We start from the raw sequence: 24420 nt of genomic DNA, 5'->3' as shown, positions 1-24420 counted from the left end.
CAGCCTCAGTTCATGACAATAACACAAACAAAAGACAACTAGAAACAGAAATCTTATCTGTCTACTGTGTATTTGGTGTCCATAGCGCTAATAATCTAAGATGATTAGATTTTTTTCACAACCATGGCTCTGAGTATTCTTCTAAGAATTAAATTAAATTTTTTAAAAAATAAGATATTTTAACTTAGGAAGTTCAGAATATATGATTATTTGTGGCAGAATTTTACAAATTTTTAAGTAGAAATGCAGAATTGGGTAATTATAACTGTTTGTTATTTGAATTTGTAAAAATTGAGAAAATATACTGTAACTTAGATTCTCTCAATTTATTGCATCTATAAATTTGCTTGATGGATCTTAAGAATGATTTGCCTTTAGGATGATTTTACTTGTTACCAGAGAATTTAGGTCTTTAAAACAAGGCTGCTGCACCACCTCTGTGGCTGCTGCAGCCTCTGAGAGCCCTCTGACCCCAGACGGGAGGCAAGGGGGCGCTGCTGCTGCATGAGGCAGCCAGCTGTGGGTGGCAGCCCACACCAGCCTTGCTGAATAAAAACAAGGAGAAAGATCCACCAAAAGCAGGGAAAAATTCGAAAGAAGGACAAGACAAGGTAGAATCAGCAAATTTCCAGCAGAAAAAGCAGTGCTGGGACTGTCCAGTCTGCAACATCTACTAAAATAAAAGTGCCACCCCCTCCTCAGCCATGCGAAGAAAAAGGGCAGGACTCATCACGGTTACTGTCAGTAGTATTAAAGAACTGTAAAAACTACCATCTCTGAAAGATGCTTCTTCTGCAGATCAAGAGAAGCTTTTTACCCAGAAGTTGCGTCAGTGTTGCGTCCTCTCTGACTTTGTTTTTGACCCACTGAGTGACCCCAGGTGGAAGGCAGTGAAGCAGGTGTCTTTAAGTGAGATGGTGGCATGCATCACCTGTAATCGGAACGTAATCGGGGAGCCTGTTTATCCAGAAATGGTCCACATGTTTGCAGGTAACATATTTCGAACACTGTCACCTTCCTCCAACCCTAGAGGAGCAGAATTTTATCCCGAGGAAGAAGACCAACCAACGTTGGAAGCAGCCTGGCCTCATCTGCAGCTTGTTTATGAATTTTTCTTAAGATTTTTAACCTTCAAATTTCCAGCCTAACATAGCAAAGAAATAATATCGATCAGAAGTTTGAGTTGCAGCTTTTAGAGCTCTTTGACAGGATCCTTTAGAGAGGTTTTCTTAAAACCACCCCTCACAGAATCTATGGGAAGTCCTAGGCCCGAGAGCTCACATCAGGAAACAGATAACTAATATATTTTGTGGGTTTATTTATGAACCAGCATCACAATGGTGTAGCAGAATTACTGGAAATACTGGGAAATATAATTAATGGGTTTGCCTTGCCACTAAAAGAAGAGCACAAGATTTTCTTACTGAAGTTGTTACTGCTTTTTCGCAAGGTGAAATCACCAAGTTCCTGGAGAAGGACAGCACCCTCAACGAGCCAGTGGTCGTGGAACTTCGCAAGTACAGTCCAAAGGAACTACTGTTCCTAAATGAAGTAGAAGAAATTTTAGATGTATCCAAGCCATCTGAATTTGTGGAGGTCCTGGAACCGCTTTTCTAGCAGCTAGCCAGCTGTGTTTGCACCCCACACTCCCCGGTGGCAGAACAAGCGCTGTATTACTGGAACAGTGACCACAATAGGAGCTTAATCCGCAACAACGCAGCAAAAAATCCTGCCCATCATCTTTGCATCCCTGTTCCGCAACTCTAAGACCCATTGGAACAAGACAACACATGGCTTCGTATACAACACCCTGAAACTCTTCATGGAAGTGAACCAAAAACTGATGACTGCACTCAACGGTTTAAAGACTGAAAGAGAAGCTAAAAATTCAAGAGTGAGAAGAAGTATGGATTAAAGAAGAAAATGTAGCGAAAGCAAATCCCTAGGCACAGAAAGATCCAAAGAAGGACTGTGCTGCCTCAGGACCCCCACACTGAGAAAGCCTTGGAAGCTCGCTCACTGCACCGCGCTGGTCTGCAGGGTAGGCAGGCGCTAGCCTCCGAGGGGGCCCACCCGCTGCCCTGGCTCTGTAGAAGTCCACACTTCATTAAAGTGGCATCCATTAAGTTAATGTCTTGATGCCATAAAACGTGGCTTCTTTTAGGATCTTTTTTATTCATGGTCTCGGATATCCGTGAAAATCAGACATTGCTCCTCGTGCGTCTGCGGTGTCTGCCGCTGGGGTTCCTGAAAGTCCACTGATGACAACACTTGTTTCCTTGTGTCTTGGAGGAAACTCACCTGGGGGAGGGGATTCCTGTGTTGAAAGCTAGAGCGATCGCGAAAGGAGAGCATTGCGCCGTGGAGGTGGGCCAGTCGGTCCACTCAGTGAGGACAGCACTTCCTGACAAACTTGACAAGTAGCTACCATTGTACCATTATGAAACCTGTGATTTAAAAATGTCTAGATGCCTTCTTCTTTTGAAGGAGAAAGGGTGCTTTTTAATTGTATAAAGCAGCGTCTTCTGTATCTTGATATACCATTGTTTGAACTTCTGTCTTTAGCGGTCGGTTCCCAGATATCCCTGACTGATGTCCGGTGTGTTGATGAGAGGTTTCTGGGAAGTCTGTCCTTCTGCCCTCGGAAAAGCAAGCTGTCAGAATCGGGGTGACTGTAATGCTCCACCTGTAAGAATGTCTTTCACCTTTTGGTCTAGGTTTTATTTCTGCTCTTTATTGAAGACAGGCATTCACCAATAAGGGAAAAGGAAAAACAGCTTTTAGAGAAACTAAATTTCTTTGACAAGAGTATTACTATTACTTAATATTCTGGCCTATTAAAGTTTCCTCGTTAGTACTCAGATTCTCTGTGCTGCTTTTTTGACTTCTATATTATTATAGAGAGAACTGTTTACTCTGTACCAAGCTGATCTCAAAAGTACTGTATTGAAAATAAACTGGTGACTGGTTTTCTTCATAAAGTTCTGCATTGTGGCATCTTTGCTCTTTCCAAATACATCTTCTGTACACCAGAAATGTCACAGTTCCCAGTGTCTTTTTAGCATGGGTTTAGTATGGCTTCCTTTTAATATTGTACATTCATTATATTTTTGTTTTATGACAATAAGTAATAAAAATGGAAACTTCATGTTTTGTACAAAATGTCCTTTGTACAGAAAAAAGAAGTTCATAGAAACAGCAAAAAAAAAAAAAACCAACAAAATTTATAGTTTGTATAACCGTAAAGTATTTAATATACTGTGTATCAGTGAATCTATCCATACTTTATATGTTTCTTCAAAAATTGTTACACATTTCAGAATTATTGGTGACTTGGAGATTGAATAAGAAATTCTTACCAAAGTGATTTTAATGAAATTTTATACAACAGAGGATCAAACCTTTCTGAGTTACATATCTGTCCCTTTCTAATTTTTTATTTTGAGCTAGAATTTTAATAATAGCTAAGTTGCCCAGGCTCAGCTCATACTTGTGATTTTCCTGTCTCAGCCTTCCAAAATGCTGAGATTGCAAGCATATACCACCACACCCAACTCAAAGTAAACTTTTAAAAATGAATTTAATGGGAGAAAAAAAATTTTGCCAGCTACTAAGCTGACACAGAATGATTATCCAGAAAATGTAAAGAATTTAAAAAATGACACCAAGTCAATAAATAATCAAATAAATCAATAAATGGATAACTGAGCTGAGCTGACGATTTTTCAAAAGAGGAAATACAGATGGCCAATAAATACATGAAAAAATGCTCAACTTCTTTAACCTTCAGGGAAATGCAAATCAAACCTGGATTGAGCTTCCATCTCACCCCTATCAGAATAACTTTTACCTAGAAAACAAAAAAAAAGATATCAGATTCCGGCAAACCCATGGGGAAAACAGAACCATTTTGCACTCTTGGTAGCAACAGAATTAGTATACCCACTGTGAAAAAGGGTATAAGGTTCCTCAAAAGCCTAAAAATAGAATTAAACATGACCCAATTCTATCCCTCTTTGATATTTACCTAGAAGAGTACAAGTCATCGTACTAGAGCAATAGCTGCATATCCAACTTACAAAAGCTAAGAAATGGAAATAGAATCAGCCTAGGTGTCCATCAGTGAATGAACGGATAAAGAATGATTATTACTGAGCCAAAAAGAAGAAAATCAGATAATTTGCAGGGTGGTAGATGCAAATGGAGATTATCACACTAAGTGAAATAAGTTATATCCAGACAAGTATCCTATTTCATCTTATATGTGGAATGGAGGAGATGAATACAACATAAAGGAGAAGGGGAACTATTAAGAATGAGGCAGAACCAGGGAAACAAGGAGACAGAATAAGGAAGGCTAACAGAGTGGACATGATCAAAGTCTGTTAAATCCATTTATGAAAATGTCGTTTTGGTCTGTGGCCATACCACTCTGAACATGCCCGATCGCGTCTGATCTTGGAAAACGTCATTGTGAAACCTATTATTTTGAACAATTAATACGCACTAACAATTATAATTTCTAAAAAGAATAAAAACTAAGTCAGTTTGTGAGAGTGGAAGAAAACCCCTATGTTTTCATCATCTTTTGGAGCTTTGCCCTGGAGCAGAAAGTTCAATACTCTGTCATGACTATAACTGAAGTCTTGAAGAAATTCTGAATAATGTCTCTGAGCTACAGGATAAACAACCTCAGGCTGTTTGGTTTTAGCAGAACTAATAGATGAATCATATCACAGGGGGCTTTAAATGCTAATTATTAGCACTGTCTTCAGGTTACTTTATTTGATTCAGCAAAATTAACTTATTCTTTCCTACTGAATATCAAGAACTGATCTCACTCACTATGAGTCCCTCCACCCCAGGTGTCATGAGGCCTCTTTCTCTCAGTATGAGAAGATTCTCCTTTTCCTACTTCCCTATTACAAGCCCATCTTCTCTTACTGAATTCAAGACAGGTCTGCAGATGATGTATTTCCTTATTCAACTATAAGAAGCACAGCTGCTTTTCTGATTAGTTCAGAAACTGAACTGTGATGGGTTCCAAGTTTCCAATTAGTGACATTCTCTTTCTGTCTTTCCTCCTTTGACTGCATGCTATTCCTATAGCACTGGTGGACTGTCTTCCTAGGCAGACTTAGAGATGACTTCTCTGGTGGCCTGAGCTATCACCCAGACCCACGTGACCCTCCGTTGCATTGCAGGGCCTTCACTTTTCTCACAGCAAGTGCCACTGCTAAGTGTGACCTGTTCTCCAGCTCTGTACAGTGTTTCCCATAACCCTGCCCCAATCACAAAAGTCCACCTCCCTAGGTTGAGTGTTTTCACATCCTCCTTTATTTTCTCCTGCCGTCAGGGACCTTCTGGATTAAGTTCCACAATCAGAGAATCTGTATTATAAGGGGACTGTGAGAAGGGATTAAGGAAACTTTGCCTGTAGAAGCAGTGCTGGATTCTCTCACTTGTAGTGTGAGTTCCAAGAGATAACTCATTGCCAAGGATGTTAACACCAGTTGTAAAACCATTACCAGTTCAAGTTTTCTTAATACTTGTCAAATTGTATCTTATATTTTAATGTATGTGAATATATGTGTGTATAATATATTTCACATGGCTATCGTACCAGGTCTAGGAAGAGCATGATTTTGAAAAGATCTATTCAGAAGACAGACCACTCTCGGGCAAGTGAAATCAAAGCCATAGAGAGCCAGAGGGAAAAAATCATAAAACTCACATCCTGGAAAAGGGCCAAGAGTCAGAAAGGGAAAAGAGCACAGTAAAAAGTAGGCAGTGATTAAAGCACAATGCAAGCAACCTGGGAATGTGGGAGCTGAACCAGCCAGGGAGTAGGAGCATCTGGCCCACTTCCCACTCAGGAAATGAAGGATATGCATGAGCTATTGGACGGCAAGAACTCAGGCTGAGATGTGCACCATTAGAGTCCGCTCCATATTACAGTGTTTTCTTTCTCTGTGTTTCCTTGCCCACTACTCCAAGCAAATGCACAGCCCATTCCTCAAAGTCATATGTTCAGGGCTAGTTTTACACAGGAACACAGTTCCACTGGTTCCACTTGCCAGGCATTCTGACATTATGCATCTTGCTGTTCAGTCTTTGTATGGTGTGGTTGGCCCTATCCACGTGGGCGTGCAGGGGGAAGCCAAGTCTTTTCAGAGCCTGGACCTGACAATAGATAACATGATAAATGAGACCCTGGCCCCAGTACTCAGGCACGGTGCCCGCCATTCGCATCTCTCCGGTGTGGTCCATCAGGCTCCAGGACACCGGTGTCCCCTTAGGCCCCAGCAGACAGAAGCTGGGGAAAGTGCGGATACAGCGCTCGATGAATCTCTGGCTTCTCTCAGTGCCACCAAAGTGCCAGAACTGGTTCACCAGAGCAGCGTGGGTAACATCCAGGGATGAGAGTTTGAACATCTCTTGGTTGCTGTTGGGAAAAGGGGAAGATGAATCACACATATTGTAAAGTATTGTAATTATTTCTACCTAAAATTTTCTGAGTGCCAAACTAGATTTTATATAAGGATATGTGCTCTGAAATCAGGTGGCTTGGAATTATATCAACATTGTTTATGTGACTGGGATGATTAGTTAATCTTTCACTCTGTATCCTCATGTTGGACTAGAGTTGATTAGCATGACTCTTTAGAGAGTCCCTAAGGGACTTCAGTGAGTCTGATGTTGTAAGTTCCTGGAGCACTTCCAGGAACGAGAACATATAGAGGGCTATGGATTAAGCATTAGTTTTGTTGTTGTTTTTGTTTTTTGTTTTTTGTTTTTTTTGTACCAGGGATCACATTCAGAACCTTGCAGATGCAAGGCAGGTGGTGAAACCACTAAGCTAAATCCCTGGCCCAAGCATTAGCTTTTAATTCTGTGAAGTATTAGGCTAAAAATCAACCTTGGAAATATATAATTTCTTCATGTTCTTTTTATTGGAACATTTTGTTCAATGAAGTGAATTCATTAAAGACATTAATTAAGCACCAAGTGTGCCAGGCATTGCTTTAGTGTGAAGGATCTATTAGTGAATGTGAGGGAGAGGTTTGTTGGATTCACCAATTTTTCAATAGTGTAAGTTAAATTAATTAGCTGATTTCAAAGAATCATAGAGAATAAAATAGTGCCACATGTGGAGAATAATTGGGAAGAGATTTAATTTTTCTTTAATTTTATTGGTACTATTTAAATATATATAACCATCACATTCATCAAAGGGAACTTGTACCTATACATGGTATATCTTTATTCCTCTTTTTGGGAAGAGATTTAAATGCATGGTTTAGGCAGGATTCTGGTGAGAGGACATTTCAAGAATGCTAATTAAACAAAAATGGTGTCTTGGATATAAAGATTAAGTATGATGTCTACAATATATTTTAAAGGAAACAGATCCAATTTCCAGGCCTAAGTTGTGATCATGAAGTAGGAAGAGTGTTAAAAATAACACAGGGGTAAGGGTAAAAAATGAGAATCAAGACTTGTCATGTAGAAGTACAAGATCCCAACAATGAATGTAACTGTACTGTATCCCTAAAATGTACCAATAAACTCAATTAAAGCTGAAAAAAAAAAATAACGTCAGGCCAGGGCCAGGTGTTTAGCTCAGTGGCACTGTGCCTGCCTTGCAAGTGCAGGGTCCTGAGTTTGATCCCCTGTACAAAACAACAACAACAACAAAAAGAAAATAACATCAGGCCATTGTTGTAGACTAAGATTTTAGTTGGCCCCAAGAAGCCAGACTAAAAACCAAAATGAAATTACTCATACTAAACCAGGTCAGCAAGCTGAAAACAAAAAGTGTTGTCTGACAGAGAGGAAGAGAGAGAGAGAGGTATTCAAAGCATCAGTTTTTAAAAGGTTATAATAATAAACATTCTGCTTCAGTATTTAAGAAACAGTAATCTTCTGTTAACAAAGTTTTTTATTGTTCCATTTTTCTGTGTTCAATTTAGAAGAAAAAACTTGGAAATGATAAAATTTTTGTTTATTTGTTTCTGCTTTCAATAGATTTATGTAAACCTAACTTCTTTAGTCTAGACTTTAGGAAAACTTAACACTAGTAGAATAAGATGTTGTTTAATTCTAGAATCACAAAAAGAAAAAAATTAATACCTTTATTTTTTGTAATTTTTTTTCAAGAAGTGGAAGGTCAGGTATCTTGGAGAGAATAAGAGAAGAGATGTTCTAAAACAGTTGCATGCTGAGTGTTAGATGGCTAAGTAGGAGTTTAGAAACATTTCAAGGTGAGGTAGGAAGTACTGGAATTTTTTAAGCAGGAGAGAGATATGGTCTACTTTTTATTTTAAAAATAGTTAGGTTACTTTTCAGGAAATAGATTAGAAGGAGGCTAGAACAAGAGCAAGTAAAGAAGTCAAAATGTGTAATAGTGAGCCATCAAAAAGATACGTGTACCATCTCAACATGAAATCTTCCTGATTATCTTCTGGGTCATAAACCCAATGGCAGATGTCCTTATGAGAGTGAAAAGCACATATACACACAGAGGAGAAGGCCATATACAAATAGGTTAGAGACTAGAGTGATAGAACCATAACCCAAAGAACATTTATAGAGGTATCAGAAGCTGAAAGAAACAAAGGATTCTTTGATATTAATCGATGAGTTTGGGCATTAAGGCTTCAGAGGGAACATGGCTCTGTCCACACTTTGATTTTACACTTCTAGAATTCAAAACTATGAGAAAGTTTTCTGTTAAGGCACAAGCTTGTAGTAAAAATTTTTGTGGCAGCCCTTAATTAATTTAGGAAGCAAGTTCAGCAGGGACAGTTGTGGATAGTGCAGCATGGCTTCTATCAAACTTACATGGATGGAGGTTCACCACTGTTGGGTGGTAAGTTCTTTGTATCCATTAGGAAAGGAGACATTTTTTTTGCTGTGTCAAATTCCGTGTAGAGAATGCACTGTGTATGCTTGACCTTGCCCATGTTAATGCCTACAAGATTTTCTACTACTTTATCCAGGCTGGGTTGTGAACCTAGATGAAGAAAATGAAGACTCATATGAGATATCATTGTTCATTTAACCTTCTGGAAAAGCTGTCTGATAGAGTTGGAAGGTATATTACATAAAATAGAAGGTATATGTACATGCATTGTGCTCAGTCATGATATTGACTTTATGTGATAATAGTCACATCACTCCCACACTTTTTGCATTTTAGATTTGGATACTGCCCTAGTCTGAATATTCCATAGCACAGTTATAACTATTAAGGCAGATGGGGTACAGATATAGTACCTAATACTTGGAAATTTTCTGAATTTCTATGCACTAAGTATATCTGTCTTTATATAGTGACCCTAGATTGTTTCTACCTCACAGATCTGATTTTCTCTTCTGCACTGACTCTGGAATTAGTCAGGTGACTTGCTTTGATCAGTGCAACAAAAGAATTGTGATTCTATAAGATGCTTTAGCCAAAAGGCCGAGAAGTGATATATAAGATGCTTTTAAAATGTACACTGAGGCTTTCCTTCTTTTTCTGTTCCTGGAGATTCTGGGACTTTATTTATTTATTTTTGGTTTTTTGAGACAGGGCCTCACTATGTACTTGAGAATGCTCTGGAACTCACTGTGCAGCCCAGGCTGGTGGCGAACTTGCAGTGATCCTCCTGCCTCAGCCTCCAGAGTGCTGGGATTACAGGCATGCACCGCCATGCCCGGCAGGACCTTTATATGTTGCCCAGTCCACTTCCATCATTTCAGTCAATAGCTAACCACACAGAACTAATATCAACAGCCAGATTTGGAGGTGTGGCTGACTTAGTCTTACCAGCTCACACAAAATCAATCTTTCAGCTCTCTTTGTCCACATAGCTGAATCTAGGCAAGACCAGCAGAAGAACCACCTAGCTGAGCCTAGTCCAAAGTGCTGAACCACACAACTGTGAGGTAATAAGTTGATTGTAGCCTTAAATTAACACATTCAGAAGGTTTAAAGATGTACCTGATAAAGCAAAGATTTTGATATATATTTCTCGTTCAAAGTTCCATATAATCCTTAAAGACTCAGTGTTTTTGGTGCTATTTTAAGTATTTTTACACACTGAGGAACTGATCCACAGAGAAGTTGTTTTTTGCTATTGATCACAGAGTTAAGAAGAGACCAAAGAAAAGTTTTAATCTTGGGTACTCTCATACTAAAGAGCACATTCTTATTCACTGAAATACTCCTTTGTGAATTTGATAGTGTAATAAAAGAGATGGAGCAAGAAGGGAAGATTTATTCCTATAGCAATGTTATTTGATATATGCTGGGCACCTCAGAGAATGAGTCATGACCGCAGTTATGCAGTTATATTAATAAGAAGTTTGCTATGTAAACATTACACACTGCTGTCTCAAGTGTTTTCACTATGAGTGTGGCAGCTGCCAAGGCAGTGGGCAGGAGGCTAAGTGTGTAGATCTGGGAGGAAAGGTATGTGGAGTGTTGAGTCACTGTTCAGAGAAAAGTAACCCTACCGACACATACACAAAGGGATTGAGCAACAGTGACATACTCCAGTTCTCTTACTTTGAATCTGCAAGTGTTGCTTCCAGTTGATGACTTCTGGGGAGCCAAGGAATTCGTGACATTTTGTAGGATTCTTGAAGTAGATTAAGTAAGTGTTGGTGTAGTGATCAAGGTCATCTATCATTTCCTGTTTGAGTTAAGAAAAGAAATATCAATCAGAGTGTAGTTGAATGTAGCCATAATGGTACTCAGTATTATATCACTTTCCTGTACCAAAATTAGTACATTTTGTAGGTTTACTGCCTTTCTTTAGCTATTGCTTATATTGTATGGTCAAGTCAAGGGCTTCCTTTTTCAATTAAAATGAGTAACATTATAAACTAGTCCTAAGTCAGTTATTGTTTTGAAATTTCAAAGATCCATTTAAAATAATTTTCTACATATTGTTAAAATACAAATAAAGCCTAAAATAATAATTGAAAAGCAAAATCTTTATCCATAACAATAAGTCTGACTCTGAGTTACATGCATGTTATTAAAATCCATACATAAAACAGTATTAGAATGTCCATCTATAAATGGTGAAACCAATTAAAAAGATGATATTCTAGGTGTCTTTTTAAAAAAGACTTTCAATGAACAAAAATTTTGCCTAGAGAATATACAAATGCATATAACTAGGAAATGTATCAATCCCAAGATAGTATTATTTGAATGTGAAGAAATAGATAAGAGGAAAATATTAGTGTAATCAGCGTAGAATCCTAATAGAATTTATCTCCAGTACCAAAAATATATTGAACAAATACACATTTTCTACTCAGTAGTGACATTGTGGATCAATCTGTCAGTTTTCCTGGCCTGCCTTATATAATAATCTTGTCTTTAACAAGCCCATTTTTTAAAATTTCCACTGTGAAACAACTCAGATCCTCTTTCTGTAATATTACCACATTTTAATTTTGCACTATTGTGTTGACTTTAAGGTGGACTGTTGCTTATGACATAGACTCTCAGTGGGCAGACAGTATTACAATAAGAGATTATAGTCTTGTGTGAATAAATCAGAATGGCTTTAAGGCCACAGTTTTTTAAAGGTAGGAAGTAGTATTTCTCTCCCTTACTGTAATAGTTAAAAGTAGGTTATGGTTACAATATAGAGCTCTAATAAAGAAGTGATGCTTAGTATTTATTTTATTAGTACATGTATATAACACATCTTAATTACGTTGTGGTCCCTTTCTCTCCCCTTCCTTCTCCCACTTCCCTCCACCTCTTGTTGTTCTTCCCTTTTGCAAAAGTTCTATTTCCCTCTTTCCTATTATCTATCTTTTCTTTTTATTTTTAATTTACTTATATTTTTTATCACATAACAAACCATGCAGCATTTAAGTTTATGTGTCTAATTTATTTCCCATAACATTAACGTTCTCAAGAGATGACCATTCTCCTACAAACGACTCTTTTATTCTGCTCTATGGCAGAAAACTCCATTGTGTATGACTACCACATTGTCTCTTCATGTTTCAGAAAAAGATCAGACTCTTCTCTATGTCATCAACATGATCTTGAATGACACAGTCTCCTATTGGTTGACTCTAATTCCCATGAACCAAGCAAGACATGACAAAGCGTGTTTGGTCTTTACCATTAGCATGTGCTGGTGTGGGACCATCTTGTGAACAAAATAAAAGTGAATGACTATGAAAGTGGCTGACATAATGTAAGTCAGCTTTCCCTCTGAACTACTGCTGCATCTTTTCTGTACTTCTGTTTGTACTTTTTACATTTTGCCATATTTCTTTTTTGTGAACATCTGCACATTTTCCTTTATTTTCTGATGTTTCTTTGTACCAGGGATTGAACTCAGGTCCTTGCACTTGCAAGGCAGGCGTGGTACCATTGAGCTAAATCCTCAACCCAGTCCTCTGATGTTCTTGAGAACAGGGACTTGCGGGTACCACTGTGACTCATTTCTGTTTCCCTGGGGTCTGCCATATTGCCAAAAACACTGTAGGCCCAGAGGCATATTCATTCATATCTGGTAACTTACTTGCTCCTGAGGGCGAATAACTACAGTATTAAAATCAGGCCATGAGTCTACTAAGGCTTTCAGCTTGAATGGGTTTTCCTGGTTCATGTGAAAGACAGTCCCATAAACCTGCAATAGAACAACAGAGTGAGAGGGTAAACAGATTGATATGATAAAGGATATGATAAAGGACCTTGCAATTAACAGGAGAAAGAAAGTGTTTGCTATTAAATCATGGAATTTTAATGATTTGAAGTTACCTGATAAACATCTTCATCAAATGGTTTGTAAGTTCTGCTCATTTGCTTCGGCAAAATATCTTTAAAATGTTCAGATAGTATAATATTAAGACCAATAGTTTTTTAATAAAAGTTATTAACATTCCCACCAAGAATGACAGATTTTCATTTATTCATGTACACATGGCACATTTAAAAACAAATGAAAATTTTCATATATATATATATATATTGAATTCATTACAAATGTTTTTGTAATTACTGAAGCATTTTTTAAATGGCTGCTTTAAAATTCCTGTCAGATGTATAAAAGGAGGGGTAAGATGGAACATTAAACAACCCAGCATCGTTTTATTCCTCCATGGGTCACAATCATAGTCACAGTTGTGCAGAGCCTGGTAGAACTGAGTGGATATGGGGAAGCACTGGAAATTAACAGAGAAAATGAAACCGGGTGTGATAAAGAAACACAAATGAACACGGATTTTCCCAGTACCTGGCACCAGCCTCCTTGAAAGGGGCCTCTCCCTTCTGGTGGAGCGATGGTGAAAGTGAGTCCCAATGTAGCACAGAATCTCTATCTCTAGGGAAACCTGCTTACATAGGTAACTTGGAAGCTCTTTACAAGCTAGCTTTAAAGAAGAAACTGAGAATTTTTCTGCAAACTCTCAGGGTGCTATATTTTGGAGCCCTCTCCAGAAGGGTCCTATTTTTCTGAGGCTATATATAACTTCAGTGGTCAGAAATCACAGTGTCATCATATATCATGTTCCCTGTGGGTGCTGAGCAGGACACACACATGTCAAGGTTTGGAAGTCTCTAATACAACCCTGCAGACAGTTTTATGCTGTTCAGAGTGTGGGCTGTGATGGAGAGTGGAGTGGCAACCACTGCCATCCAGACCCAGCAGTTCAGTGAACCCACACTCTTTGACTAAGAGTGCCACCTGTCCCATGTGGTTTCACACATGGCAGTTGTGTGACAGTACCAGGATTGTGTATAGAAGAATATTTTGTAACCCTCCTTTAGTAAAGAACATGGTGGTTCAATTGCTCCCCTCACTCTCAGAAGTATATGGGGACTAGTGTACAAATTAGGCTCTTCTGTACCCTGAGCACACAAAATAAGAACTTCCATAGTAAATACCACAATGCTAGCAGTTCATATTCAGCCCAAAATTTGTTGGCAAGAAAGTCTCACATTGGGACTGACATGGGCCATGTGACCATGTGTGCAGATCATAAACATCCATAGTGACAATACTACAGAATAAAAATAACAATGCAAAATAGGAAAGAATCGTTATCAGTATGGTTAAGTCATCAGATTCTAAAATGAAAACAAAGGAACAATGTTCAAAACAAAAAAGTCAACACAATGACAGAAACAGTAGCACTTCCATAAAATCCAATATACATAAACAGAAGTAAGGACAAAAAAAAATTGTGTGACCATATTTAGGGATGAGAAGAAGCCTTTGACTAAATCCAACATCTATTCATGATAAAACCCTGTAGAAAATAGGTATAGAAGGACATTAGTTAAATCTGATAAAAGCCACCTTGATAAATCTATAGCCAACAACATATTAAATAGGGAATAGTAGAAAGCTTCCCTAAAAATCAAGAACAAAACAAGGATCCACTATTACCACTCCTGTTCAATGTAGCATACAAAACATTAGAGCAGACGAGAGAAACAAACAAAATAGATGTACATAGGAAAGGAAAAAGTCAAAGTATCACTATTTGCAGATGACATCCTCTACATAGACAAAATTCCGTAATGTAGCAGGACGAAATAACACAAAAGTGAATAACATTCCTGCACATAAATAATGAACTCACCAAGAAAAAAATTAGGAAAATAATACCATTCACAATCACTACCTGAAGAATTCACGACCTCCAAGCCAGCACTCCAGGATGTTCTTAAGAGATAAGAAAACTACAACTTTGACCCTCAACAGAGTGAATCCACCAAGCAAGGCAAGCGATTGAATAGAGGAATAACAAAGAGAACCAGCAAGAGGAAAGTAACATGGAAAAGATAAGTTAATACTTATCAGTCAATCATCAGTGTAAATGGTCTCAATTCACTAGCCCAAAGAAACAAGACTAACAGAATCAAACATGAAACAATAACCAACAATGTGCTGCATGCAAAAAACAAATCGAACTAAAAAAGAGATATCATAACTGAAAGTCAAAGGATAGAAAACAATACTACCTGTGACAGAAACCCAGGAAAAAGTAGGGTTAGCTATTCTGTTTATAGACAAAGTAGATTTCAAGCCCAGACTGATTAAGAGAGACAAGATCTACATACTTCTTAAGGAAATAATCCAAGAGGAAGAGATAACAATCATAAATATATATATATATGCATCAAATACCAGCACACCCGACTATATACAACAAATATTAATGGATATGAAAAATCAAATAAGTACTAATACAATTGTAATGGGGGACCTTAATACACCACTGTCACAAACAGATCAACTAGACAAAAAAATCAACAAAGAAATATCAGAACTAAACCAACCTTTTGAACAAATGGGCTTAGTGGACAACTGCAGAGTGTTTACAACATCAAAATACACATTCTTGTCAGCTGCTCACAGGATATTCTCCAAAAAAACTGTACACTAGCTCATAAAACATGCTTGAGTAAATGCAAAAGAATTCAAATCATCCTATGCATATTATCAGACCATAGTGCAGTGAAATTAGAAATCAACAGCAAAAGAACATACAGAAGCTGCTTAACCATATGGAAATTAACACCCTCCTAAACAACTAGTGGATCACAGATAAAACTAATAATAAACTAGAGAGTTTCTACAGTTAAAGGATAGTGCCAGTACAACATATGGGTACTTATGGAATGGATGAAAGCAGTCCTATGGGGGAAATTTACAGCAGTGAATTCTCATATCAGAAAAACAGAGTGAGCTCAAATGAACAACCTAATGTTGACCCTCAAACTTCCAGGAAAAGAACAGCAAGTCAAGCCTAAAGCTTGTGTGTGGTGAGGGGGGAAATGATAAAGATCAGAGCAGACATTAATGCAATTGAGACTAAAAAAACAATGGAAGGAATCAATGAATTCAAAAGTTGGTTCTTTGAAAGATTAAAATTGACAAACCCTTAACCAACCTTAAAAAAAAGGGAAAGACTCAAATCCATGCAATTAGGAATACAAGGGTGAAATCAAAAAAGATCCTGCCAGAATCCAGAAGATCATCAATATCTATATTGAGGACTTATATTCTTTTTCCCCCCATTGGAGGACCTATATTCTAATAAGATGGAAAACACAGAAGAAATAGTCTTCTAGATACATATGAGTTACCAAAGCTGAATCAAGGAGATAGAAAAATTATAAATAACCCTATATCAGCCCAGAAGGCTTCAAAGAAATTGAAGATGTAATTAAAAACCTACCAACAAAGAAAAGCCTAGGTCTTGATAGTTTCACTCCTGAATTCTACATGAAATTTACAGAAGATCTATTACCACTACTCCTCAAACTCTAATGAAATTGAAAGGGTAGCCATACTCCCAGATGTATTCCTGGAAGCAGAATTACCCTGATACAAAAATCAGAGAAGGATCCAACCAAAAAAGAAAGCTACAGGTCAGTATCCCTAATGAACATAGATGCAGAAATCCTCAATAAGATACTGGCAAATAGAATGCAGCAAATCATCAAGATTATATACCATGACCAAGTAGGATTCATCCCAAAGATGCAGGCATAGTTCAACATGTGCAAATCAGTAAGTGCAATACATCATACTGTAAGAGCCAAGGACAGAAACCACATGATCATCCCAAGAGAGGCAGAAAGAGCATTTGACAAAGTTTAACATCCATTTATGATAAAGCCCTTCAGAAATTGGAATAGATGGTCTTTATCTCAATCTGATAAAAGCCTTCTATAACAAACCAACAGTCAATATCATACTAAATGATCAAAAACTGAAAGCTCTAAAATCAGGAACAAGACAAGGTTGTCCACTGTCACCACTGTTATTCAATATAGTTCCTGAAACATTAGCCAGAGCAATTAGACAAGAGAAAGAAATAAAAGGAATAAGGACAGGAAAGGAAGAAGTTAAGCTGTTGTTATTTGCAGGTAACATGATACTCTACAAAAAAAGTTCAGATACCCGAAATGAAAGGCCCAATACAAAAATGGGCATCTGAAATGAATAGACAGATGAAGAAGTAGAAGTGGCAAATAAGTATATGAAAAAAACTTTCAACATGATTGGTCATTCAAGAGATGCATAATCTCCAAAATCTCCACCAAAAGACCTCTAGATTTAATAACCAAATTCATCAATGTAGCTAGATACAAAGTTAATACTCAAAAATCATTAACATTCATGGTGAAAAAAATAACCAATGTCATTGTATACCTTAAATGTACCAGTAAAATTAAAGAAATTAAAATTAAAAATAAACTCCCTGAGAGAGAAATTAGGGAAAACACATCTTTCATAATAGCATCCAAAAAAATGAAATACTTAGGAATTAATCTAATGAAGGAAGTAAAAAACCTTTACATTACAGTACTCTGAAATGACAGTACTCTGAAAATAAGAGATCAAAGAGGATATCAGAAAATGGGAAAATATTCCTCATCCTTGGGTAGGAAGGAAGAGCCAATATACTGAAAGTGGCCATACTTCCAAAATTGTCACACAGATTTAATGTAATCCTGATAAAAATACCAATAGCATACCTCACAGAATTAGAGAAAACAGTCTCAAAATTCATGTGGAGCTACAAGAGACCTAAAATAGCAAAAGCAATTCTGGACAACAAATGAAAGCCAGGGTTCATTATAATCCCTGATTTGAAAGTATACTGCAAAGCTACTGTGATAAAAAACAGCGTGGTACTGTGGGAGGGGGGGGAAAGAGCTTTAAGGATCAGTGGAACCAAACAGAAGATGCAGAAACAACTTCAAACACAGTCAGACACCTTATCTTTGACAGAGGGGTCCAACACATTCCCTGGAAGAAAGATAGCCTCCTTAATAAATGGTGCTGGGAAAACTGGCTTCCACATGCCAGAGATTAAACCTAGACCCATATCTCTCACTATGCACTACACTGAACCAAAATGGGTTAAAAATCTAAATATTAAAGTGGAAACACTACCCTGGTGTGAATAATCTGCAATAATACATAAGATCCTAATGAGATTACTGACATTTAGAAATGGGAAGAAAGGAGCTAAAGGTGTAGGGAAGGTGGGATGGGTAGGGGAAGGGTAATAAGGGAAAAGAAAAAAATGTGAGATAATGAAAAGATGAAAATAAAGTGATTGTAGATGGGGAGGGAAGGAGCGGGTGAAGGGAGGGCAAGGGTAAGGGGAAAAATGAGAATAAAGACCTGTCATGTAGAGGTGCAAGATCCCAACAATGAATGTAACTGTACTGTATTCCTAAAATGTACCAATAAACTCAATTAAAACTGAAAAAAAAAATAAAGTGGAAACACTAAATCTACTGGTAGAAGAGGTAGAACTCTTGAAGACGTGAGTGTAGGCAAAGACTTTATGAACAAAACCCCAGTTGCCCGGGAAATATTGCAAAGAATCAACTATTGGGATCTCATGCTATTGAAATGCTTTTGTACAGCAGAAGAAATCACTAGCAGACTGAAGAGACAACCCACAGAGTGGGAAAAAGTTTTTGCTAGCTGTTCCTCTGACAAAGGACTAGTAGCTAGAATATATAAAGAGCATGAAAAAAATGAGATCCCTCAAATGAAAGACCCAGTACAAAAATGAGCATCTGAAATGAATAGCTCTTAGATGACGTAGAAATGGCAAATAAGTATATGAAAAAATGTTCAACATCACTGGTCATTCAAGAGATGCAATTTAAAACAACACTGAGTGCTTGCTTTGGCAGCATACATACTAAAACAACAATGAAATTTCATCTCACCCCAGAGAGAATGGCTGCCATCCAGTAATGAACCAATAACACATAGTATTCTGCCTCTGTCAAAAGAAGATGCAAAATTTGATCTCCTTAAAATCTAATCTCACCTTTAAGGACTCAGGGAGGTGCTTCCTTAAGTATTTCTCCAGCTTCCGCAGCATCTGTGGGCCCTGCAGTTGGAGCATCTTGGTAGGTACCTCAGCTAAAGAGTGAAATGACAACAAAGGTCAGGAACCAGAAAACACTTTGCATAGTCTGGTCTTCCATAAAAATACTGTAAACTCATGGTTTAAAGCATTAGAAGTTATATCTCACAGTTCTGGAGCCTCCTCATTCCTTAGTCTATATATGTGTTTTTGTCCCAGTATGATACGTGTGATTACTGGCTCTGCAGTACATTTTGAAGTCGGGGATTGTGATTCCTACAGCTCTATTCGTTCTTTTTTTATTTTTTTAGACAGGGTCTCACTGTATAGTTGAGACTGACTTGGAACTCACTGTGCAGCCCAGGCTGGTCTTAAACTCACAGCGATTCTCCTGCCTCAGCCTTCCAAGTACTGGGATTACAGGTGTGCGCCACCACACCCAGCCAGCTCTGTTCTCCCTGCTTGTGTTGCTCACTGGTTTGGTCTTGGCATCTCTTTCATGAAGATGGCTATTAATTCAAGCTCTGCCCTTGACTGGACTCCATAATTAGTTGTGCATCTTGCAGTGCACCTTTGATGGGGTTAAGCTTTATCCTGTTGAATGGCCTAGTGCTCAAGAATTTGCACTATTACCAGGTGTCCTTACTATAGGAGGAATAAGTGAAGCTCTTGGCTGGTCTGTATCCAGTATATTTCTGCTAAGACTAGGAGAGTCCTGCCTGGAAAGAAGTTAGGTTGTGTGTTTCAGTCAGATGAAGCATAGAGGAGACAACAAAACATGTGAAATAACAGAAAGCCTTTATTTCTAATAGATGCCAGAGTAGAGAAGGTAGCACTTATGCAGAGCCAATAGAAAGTAAGCAGTTGTCTGGAAAATGCATTAATAGCCAGATGGGGGTGGGAGGGAAAGGCAGGGGAGAGACTATGAATACTTATTGGCTGAGGATTTCTCTGAGGTCCAGAGTATGGCCCCAGTGCTTTCCTGTGTGGTTGTAAGGATGGGTTTAGAGCAAGCAGCATGAGTGCCAGGTGACAGAGCCTGAGAGGTGGCCACTGGCATATTTGTATAGTCCATGTGGGATCTAGGGATGAGTTTGGCCAATGCAGAAGGTAGCAGCACCTCACTGTCCCATAGGGAAGTGCTCACCAAGACTGGGTTGCATAAATCTGAGGTCTGAACTGACCATGTTGAAGATCTGAAAGTGGGAAAGAAATGGAACCTTTGCGGGGAGGGTGTTGAAGCCCTACTGAGGTGTGAAACAAGCTCACGTATATTCTATTGCCAAGCAACCGAAGTCTTAGGAATCCACTATATCACTCTAAATTATCTCAGCTATTCTTGATATTCTTCTACATGTTTGATTTCAAAATGATTCGGTCCAGTGGAGATTTTATTCACTTGCTTAAATGTATTATCTGGTGGTTCGTTGCCCTTCTTTAAGGTCATTATTTGAATTCTTTGTTAAATGGTTAATGGTTCTTTGTTTTGTTAGTCAGTGACTGGTGCAGTCATGTTTGTCTAGTCCTTTATGATACTTGCAGCCTCACACTGGAATCTTACATTTAAAAAACCAGTCTTTTTTCTCTCTTTTTCTGGTATTTGCAGGCTGGCTTCCTCAGATGGCTAACCTTCACCTGTCAGATCCCCAGGTGGACAGGTGCGCCTCTGAGCGTAGTGCAGCAGGCTCGAACTATCATTAGGTTCTTTCCTTGTCCGTGATTGGGTCTAGAGTCAGCAGTCCTGGCAGCAGAGGTACGGACAGGCAAAACTCCTGCCAGACCCCTGGATACATGGGCCTTCCTCCAGGACCGCTTGCAAGCGGTCAGAGCCAATTCCACAGAGGATGGGACTGCTTGTGAACGTGGAGCCAGGTCTCTGTTCAGGGCTCTGCTCCCAGGACGTGGACCTGCCCTCTGAGCATAGCTTTCCTTAGACCTGGGCACTACCAAGGTGCCTGTGACCTATGACCTTAAAGCTCCCCAAACGCACTTTTGTCCACAGGTGGTTGCCAGATTGGTGCTTTGGGGTCACAAGTGAGGAAGGCATCCTGTTTTGCCATCTTGTTGACATCGCTGAAGTTTTACATCAATAATTGGTTTTGAAATGTATCAAATGCATTTTGTTGAGATGATTATATATTTCTTATTTTTGTTGATTTGTTGAATGATATGCATTAACTTTTGACTGCCAAATGAGCTTTGTATTCCCACGAGGAGTCCCTGTTAGATCACTAGATACTAAGGTCTCTATATATTTTTGGATCACTGTTCTATTACTTTAAGTAATATACTATATATATCATTATGCTTTATATAATATTGTTTTATTACATATACATCTATTTTATAGGGGTGATTGGTCCATATTTTTCTTTCCTTTATCTTATTTGCGTACAATAATAATTATATAGCCAAAAAATATGAATTGAAAAAGTGTTTTCTTCTACTCTAGTTTCTTGAGGAAGAGGACTGTCTCTTACTTTCTCTTCTTCTTTGCTCAAAGTTTCTTTGCTTCTACAAATGTTGGTTGATTATACTACTGAAGTCATCTGTGATTGATAAATATTTTCTCTTATATACTGTTGTTATGTAATTCAGCTTTACCAATGGGTAAACATTAATATAGTATTTTTCTGGTGCATATATATTTAAGATATTTAACATGATTTTTTTGAAATACATACTAAAATCATTACTATAGTCAAGCCAATTAACCTATCATTACACATATTTTTGTGGTAAGGGCATTTTAATATCTGTCAGCAATTTAAGTATATAATATTACTGTTTTGATACTGTACATTTACAAAGTCTACAAAAGAAAACGTCAGATCCAGTTTAGCCATTACTAGAAATGTATCCAACAGTGAAACATCAAAGTGAGAAAATTGTTATAGAATATTTTAATTATTCAACATTAACAAATAGGAAAAAAAATGACAAAAATCTCTAGGTCTAGCACTATAGATTATATAAAAATGACCAAACAGTTTGTCACACTATAAGGAACTATTGACATAACTATGGTACACTCACACACACAGAACATTGTTAACATAAAAAGAGAAGGCAGACACTGTAGCATTTGCCTAGATTATGAAAGCCTTTGTCCATGCATATTCAATATGCAGCATGTAGGAGAATAGGTCAAGGTGTAGGAGGATAAGATTAGAAGGAAACAGCAACTCTTATGAACTTTTATTATCTTAGCATTATTGATAAAATATTTTTAAATGACTCTTTTTAGAAAATATAAACGGTGAATCTGACTTACTCTCTACCACATTTGTCTGTATTTCCTCTCAGACTTGGGTAGTGTACCTCACCATCTTGGTTAGCATTTACCCAGGGGGAGCTGCCTCTCTCAGAGTGCTTCCTAAAGTTAAGACAATATTATCTGCACAGAATCTTATACAGCAGGTGCTAAATTAATGTTATTTTGACCAGAATTTGGCTTTGGCAGTGTTGCCTCATTTTTTTGTACTCATCAACTTCCAAATTTTCTCCAAAGTACCTATGTGTTTAGAATGGAAACTGATGGATCCTAAAAAGAATATTTTTCGTGATACACATTCCCTGGTGGAAATATTTCTCAGACTGAAAAAAACCCACTTCATATGGTGCAAAAGCATCGGTTAAAAGCAAAATACAAAAAACTTCGGCACTTCCCACATAAAACCCAAAAGAACACTAGATCATTTTTTCCTTGCCGTGGTGTGGGACAGGAGTGCTATAGGGTCCTGAAGCAGTGACTCTGGGGCAGATAGCAAGCAGGACTTTGGGGTAGGTTACGTCACTTGCTCAGTGACAAACAGCGAGTAGGCTGCAGAGGGAGCTACGGGGACGTGCTGGACTGGAGGTGACCTGACTGCAGAGTGTGTGTGTGTGCCCGGGCAGGAGCCACAGCTTTGGGGTAGCCACACTAGAGAGGAACGAGGAGGCAGAGGCGTTGTTAGATGTTAGGAGGGGAAAGAAAGCAAAGTGTTAGCCAAAGCACCAGCTGCTGCACTCCTGTAACTAAGAAACAAGATTTGTGAGCGAAACAGGAGAGACCCTGCTAGTTAGTAACCCCCACGCTGTCTGAAGACCTTTGCCAGCCCTTTAAAAACACCTGAATATTCAGTGCCGTTCCTTTGAGACCCAATAAGAGTAATTGCCTCTTATGGCTGCTCTGTCTGAGGAGGAGCCTGCTCTGCCATCTTCCTATGTCAACTTTCCTTTCACTTCGGGCTTAAACTGTAGTGTGGCTGATTTCCATGTTATCTGAGGCTAAAAGCCCACACTGCACTGTGACAGTTCTACACTGTAAGATGAGTCCTTACCTGGAAAGCTGTGTCCACAGCAAGGTGACCCCAGGAAGAAATGAGAAGCAGGAGACTTTTCCTGAATATGTTATGGTCTTTAGCCCAGCATATACATAAGATCTGAAGAATGTGTTCTGGTAAATTTTCTTACAGAGATCACAAGGGTGAAAACTTGTTCTTTCCTCTAGAAACAGTTGCTGTTTGGTGAAAGATTCAACCATCCCTGTTCGCCTTTTATGGTCTTATCCAGGGTACTGATTATGCAAATTTAGGGGCTGACACCATGTGTCCTTAGCTTTTCTTTGCAGAATGTGTTTGCTTTCCCTTGTACCTCCAGATAACCAGCAGGCCAGGGCCTGGAAGATAAGATGTGATTTTGTAGGAAGGACATCTTTCCTCATTCCCCTTTCCCAGTTACCTAATGAAAAAGATGGGTACAGAGATGTTGGGTGAAATTACTTCTTTAAAACCAGAGCTCTTTCCTTGTACACATAGAGTACAGAACTTGCTACAAGGAGGACCTGAAGGTTTCCCTTACTTTTGTAAAATCTGTTCTCCATGCCTTTGTGTGCTTCAGTTAAATTTGAGAACAATGATTCACCCTAGGCCTTTCTCTGTAACAGTCTTGAAAGCCAAGGAAATGGCAGCCCTGAGAGTTTGAACCCTGTTGGTCACAGAAGCTACTTGTGGTGGGCAGTATTTTATCTCAGAACCCTGTCACTCAAAGCCCCCCTCACACAATTGCTCCATGATATTGAAAAATGAAACCACTTTAAAAAAATCTGGAGTGGATAAGTAAATGGATAAGTATTTTTAGTCCAATCTCTACTGTGTGAAATAATCAAGAATGGAAGTTTGACACTGTCCAGAAATTTGAATGTGTTGGTTCTTTTGTGTTTTTCATTCTAATTAATGGTCCCATCATAGATGAAAAAGATTGAATTAGAAGAACAGTGACCCAAGCAGCTCAACTGTGCTTATATATGGTGGACATGCACATGTTTTCAGGGTTTTCTTAACAGAGGAAAGGGTTGTGGTACTCCCTACACTTCAGTTTCCCTGCTTTGGTAGAGCTTCTGTCACATAAAGTGCCGATCCTGTACCATCAGCCGAATTTCTTCATTTCCCTGATCCTGGAGACCTGAACACAGCTCCCTCCCACACACTAACTGTCACCCTGCACACTCAGTCCTAAACAGGGGCACTGTATTGGGCTCACAGTATGAGGGTCTGGGCT

At 38.4% G+C, this 24420-nt stretch overlaps 1 protein-coding gene and 1 pseudogene across 3 annotated transcripts; one reads left to right on the top strand and one right to left on the bottom strand.

Moving 5' to 3' along the window:
* Positions 1–387: 387 nt before the first annotated feature.
* LOC104868434 lies at positions 388–3185 on the top strand (annotated as a pseudogene).
* A 2527-nt stretch (positions 3186–5712) lies between these two features.
* LOC104868351 (glycine N-acyltransferase-like protein Keg1) lies at positions 5713–23507 on the bottom strand. Of its 3 annotated transcripts, XM_010633103.3 has the most exons (6): positions 23202–23501; positions 18841–18935; positions 12549–12656; positions 10556–10682; positions 8845–9016; positions 5713–6445 (listed from the first exon to the last, which is right to left on the bottom strand). In XM_010633103.3, exons 2-6 carry the CDS (start codon positions 18916–18918, stop codon positions 6043–6045), a joined length of 888 nt encoding a protein of 295 aa, XP_010631405.1. In that variant the 5' UTR covers positions 18919–18935; positions 23202–23501; the 3' UTR covers positions 5713–6042. The 3 variants fall into 3 exon arrangements, with proteins under 3 accessions (XP_010631405.1, XP_010631406.1, XP_010631408.1); XM_010633104.3 differs by lacking the exon at positions 12549–12656 and having other exon boundaries at positions 23202–23507; XM_010633106.3 differs by lacking the exons at positions 12549–12656; positions 18841–18935; positions 23202–23501 and adding an exon at positions 12788–12846.
* Between the last annotated feature and the right edge of the window lie 913 nt (positions 23508–24420).

The sequence above is a fragment of the Fukomys damarensis genome, unplaced genomic scaffold, assembly GCF_012274545.1.
Source record: "Fukomys damarensis isolate Sample0158 unplaced genomic scaffold, DMR_v1.0_HiC HiC_scaffold_27, whole genome shotgun sequence".
In the NCBI taxonomy this organism is placed as follows: domain Eukaryota; kingdom Metazoa; phylum Chordata; class Mammalia; order Rodentia; family Bathyergidae; genus Fukomys; species Fukomys damarensis.
The sequence above is the reverse complement of the archived record's forward strand: the minus strand, read 5'-3'. Positions and strand labels throughout refer to the sequence as shown.

Excerpts from the sequence above, each read along its gene's own strand:
- LOC104868351 (XM_010633103.3), bottom strand. The coding sequence starts at position 18,918 with ATGCTCCAACTGCAGGGCCCACAGATGCTGCGGAAGCTGGAGAAATAC. Across the intron at positions 9,017-10,555 it reads GCAACACTTGCAGATTCAAA|GTTCACAACCCAGCCTGGAT; the intron begins GTAAGAGAACTG and ends TTCTTCATCTAG. Across the intron at positions 6,446-8,844 it reads AGTGGTGAACCTCCATCCAT|CAACCAAGAGATGTTCAAAC; the intron begins GTAAGTTTGATA and ends TTTTCCCAACAG.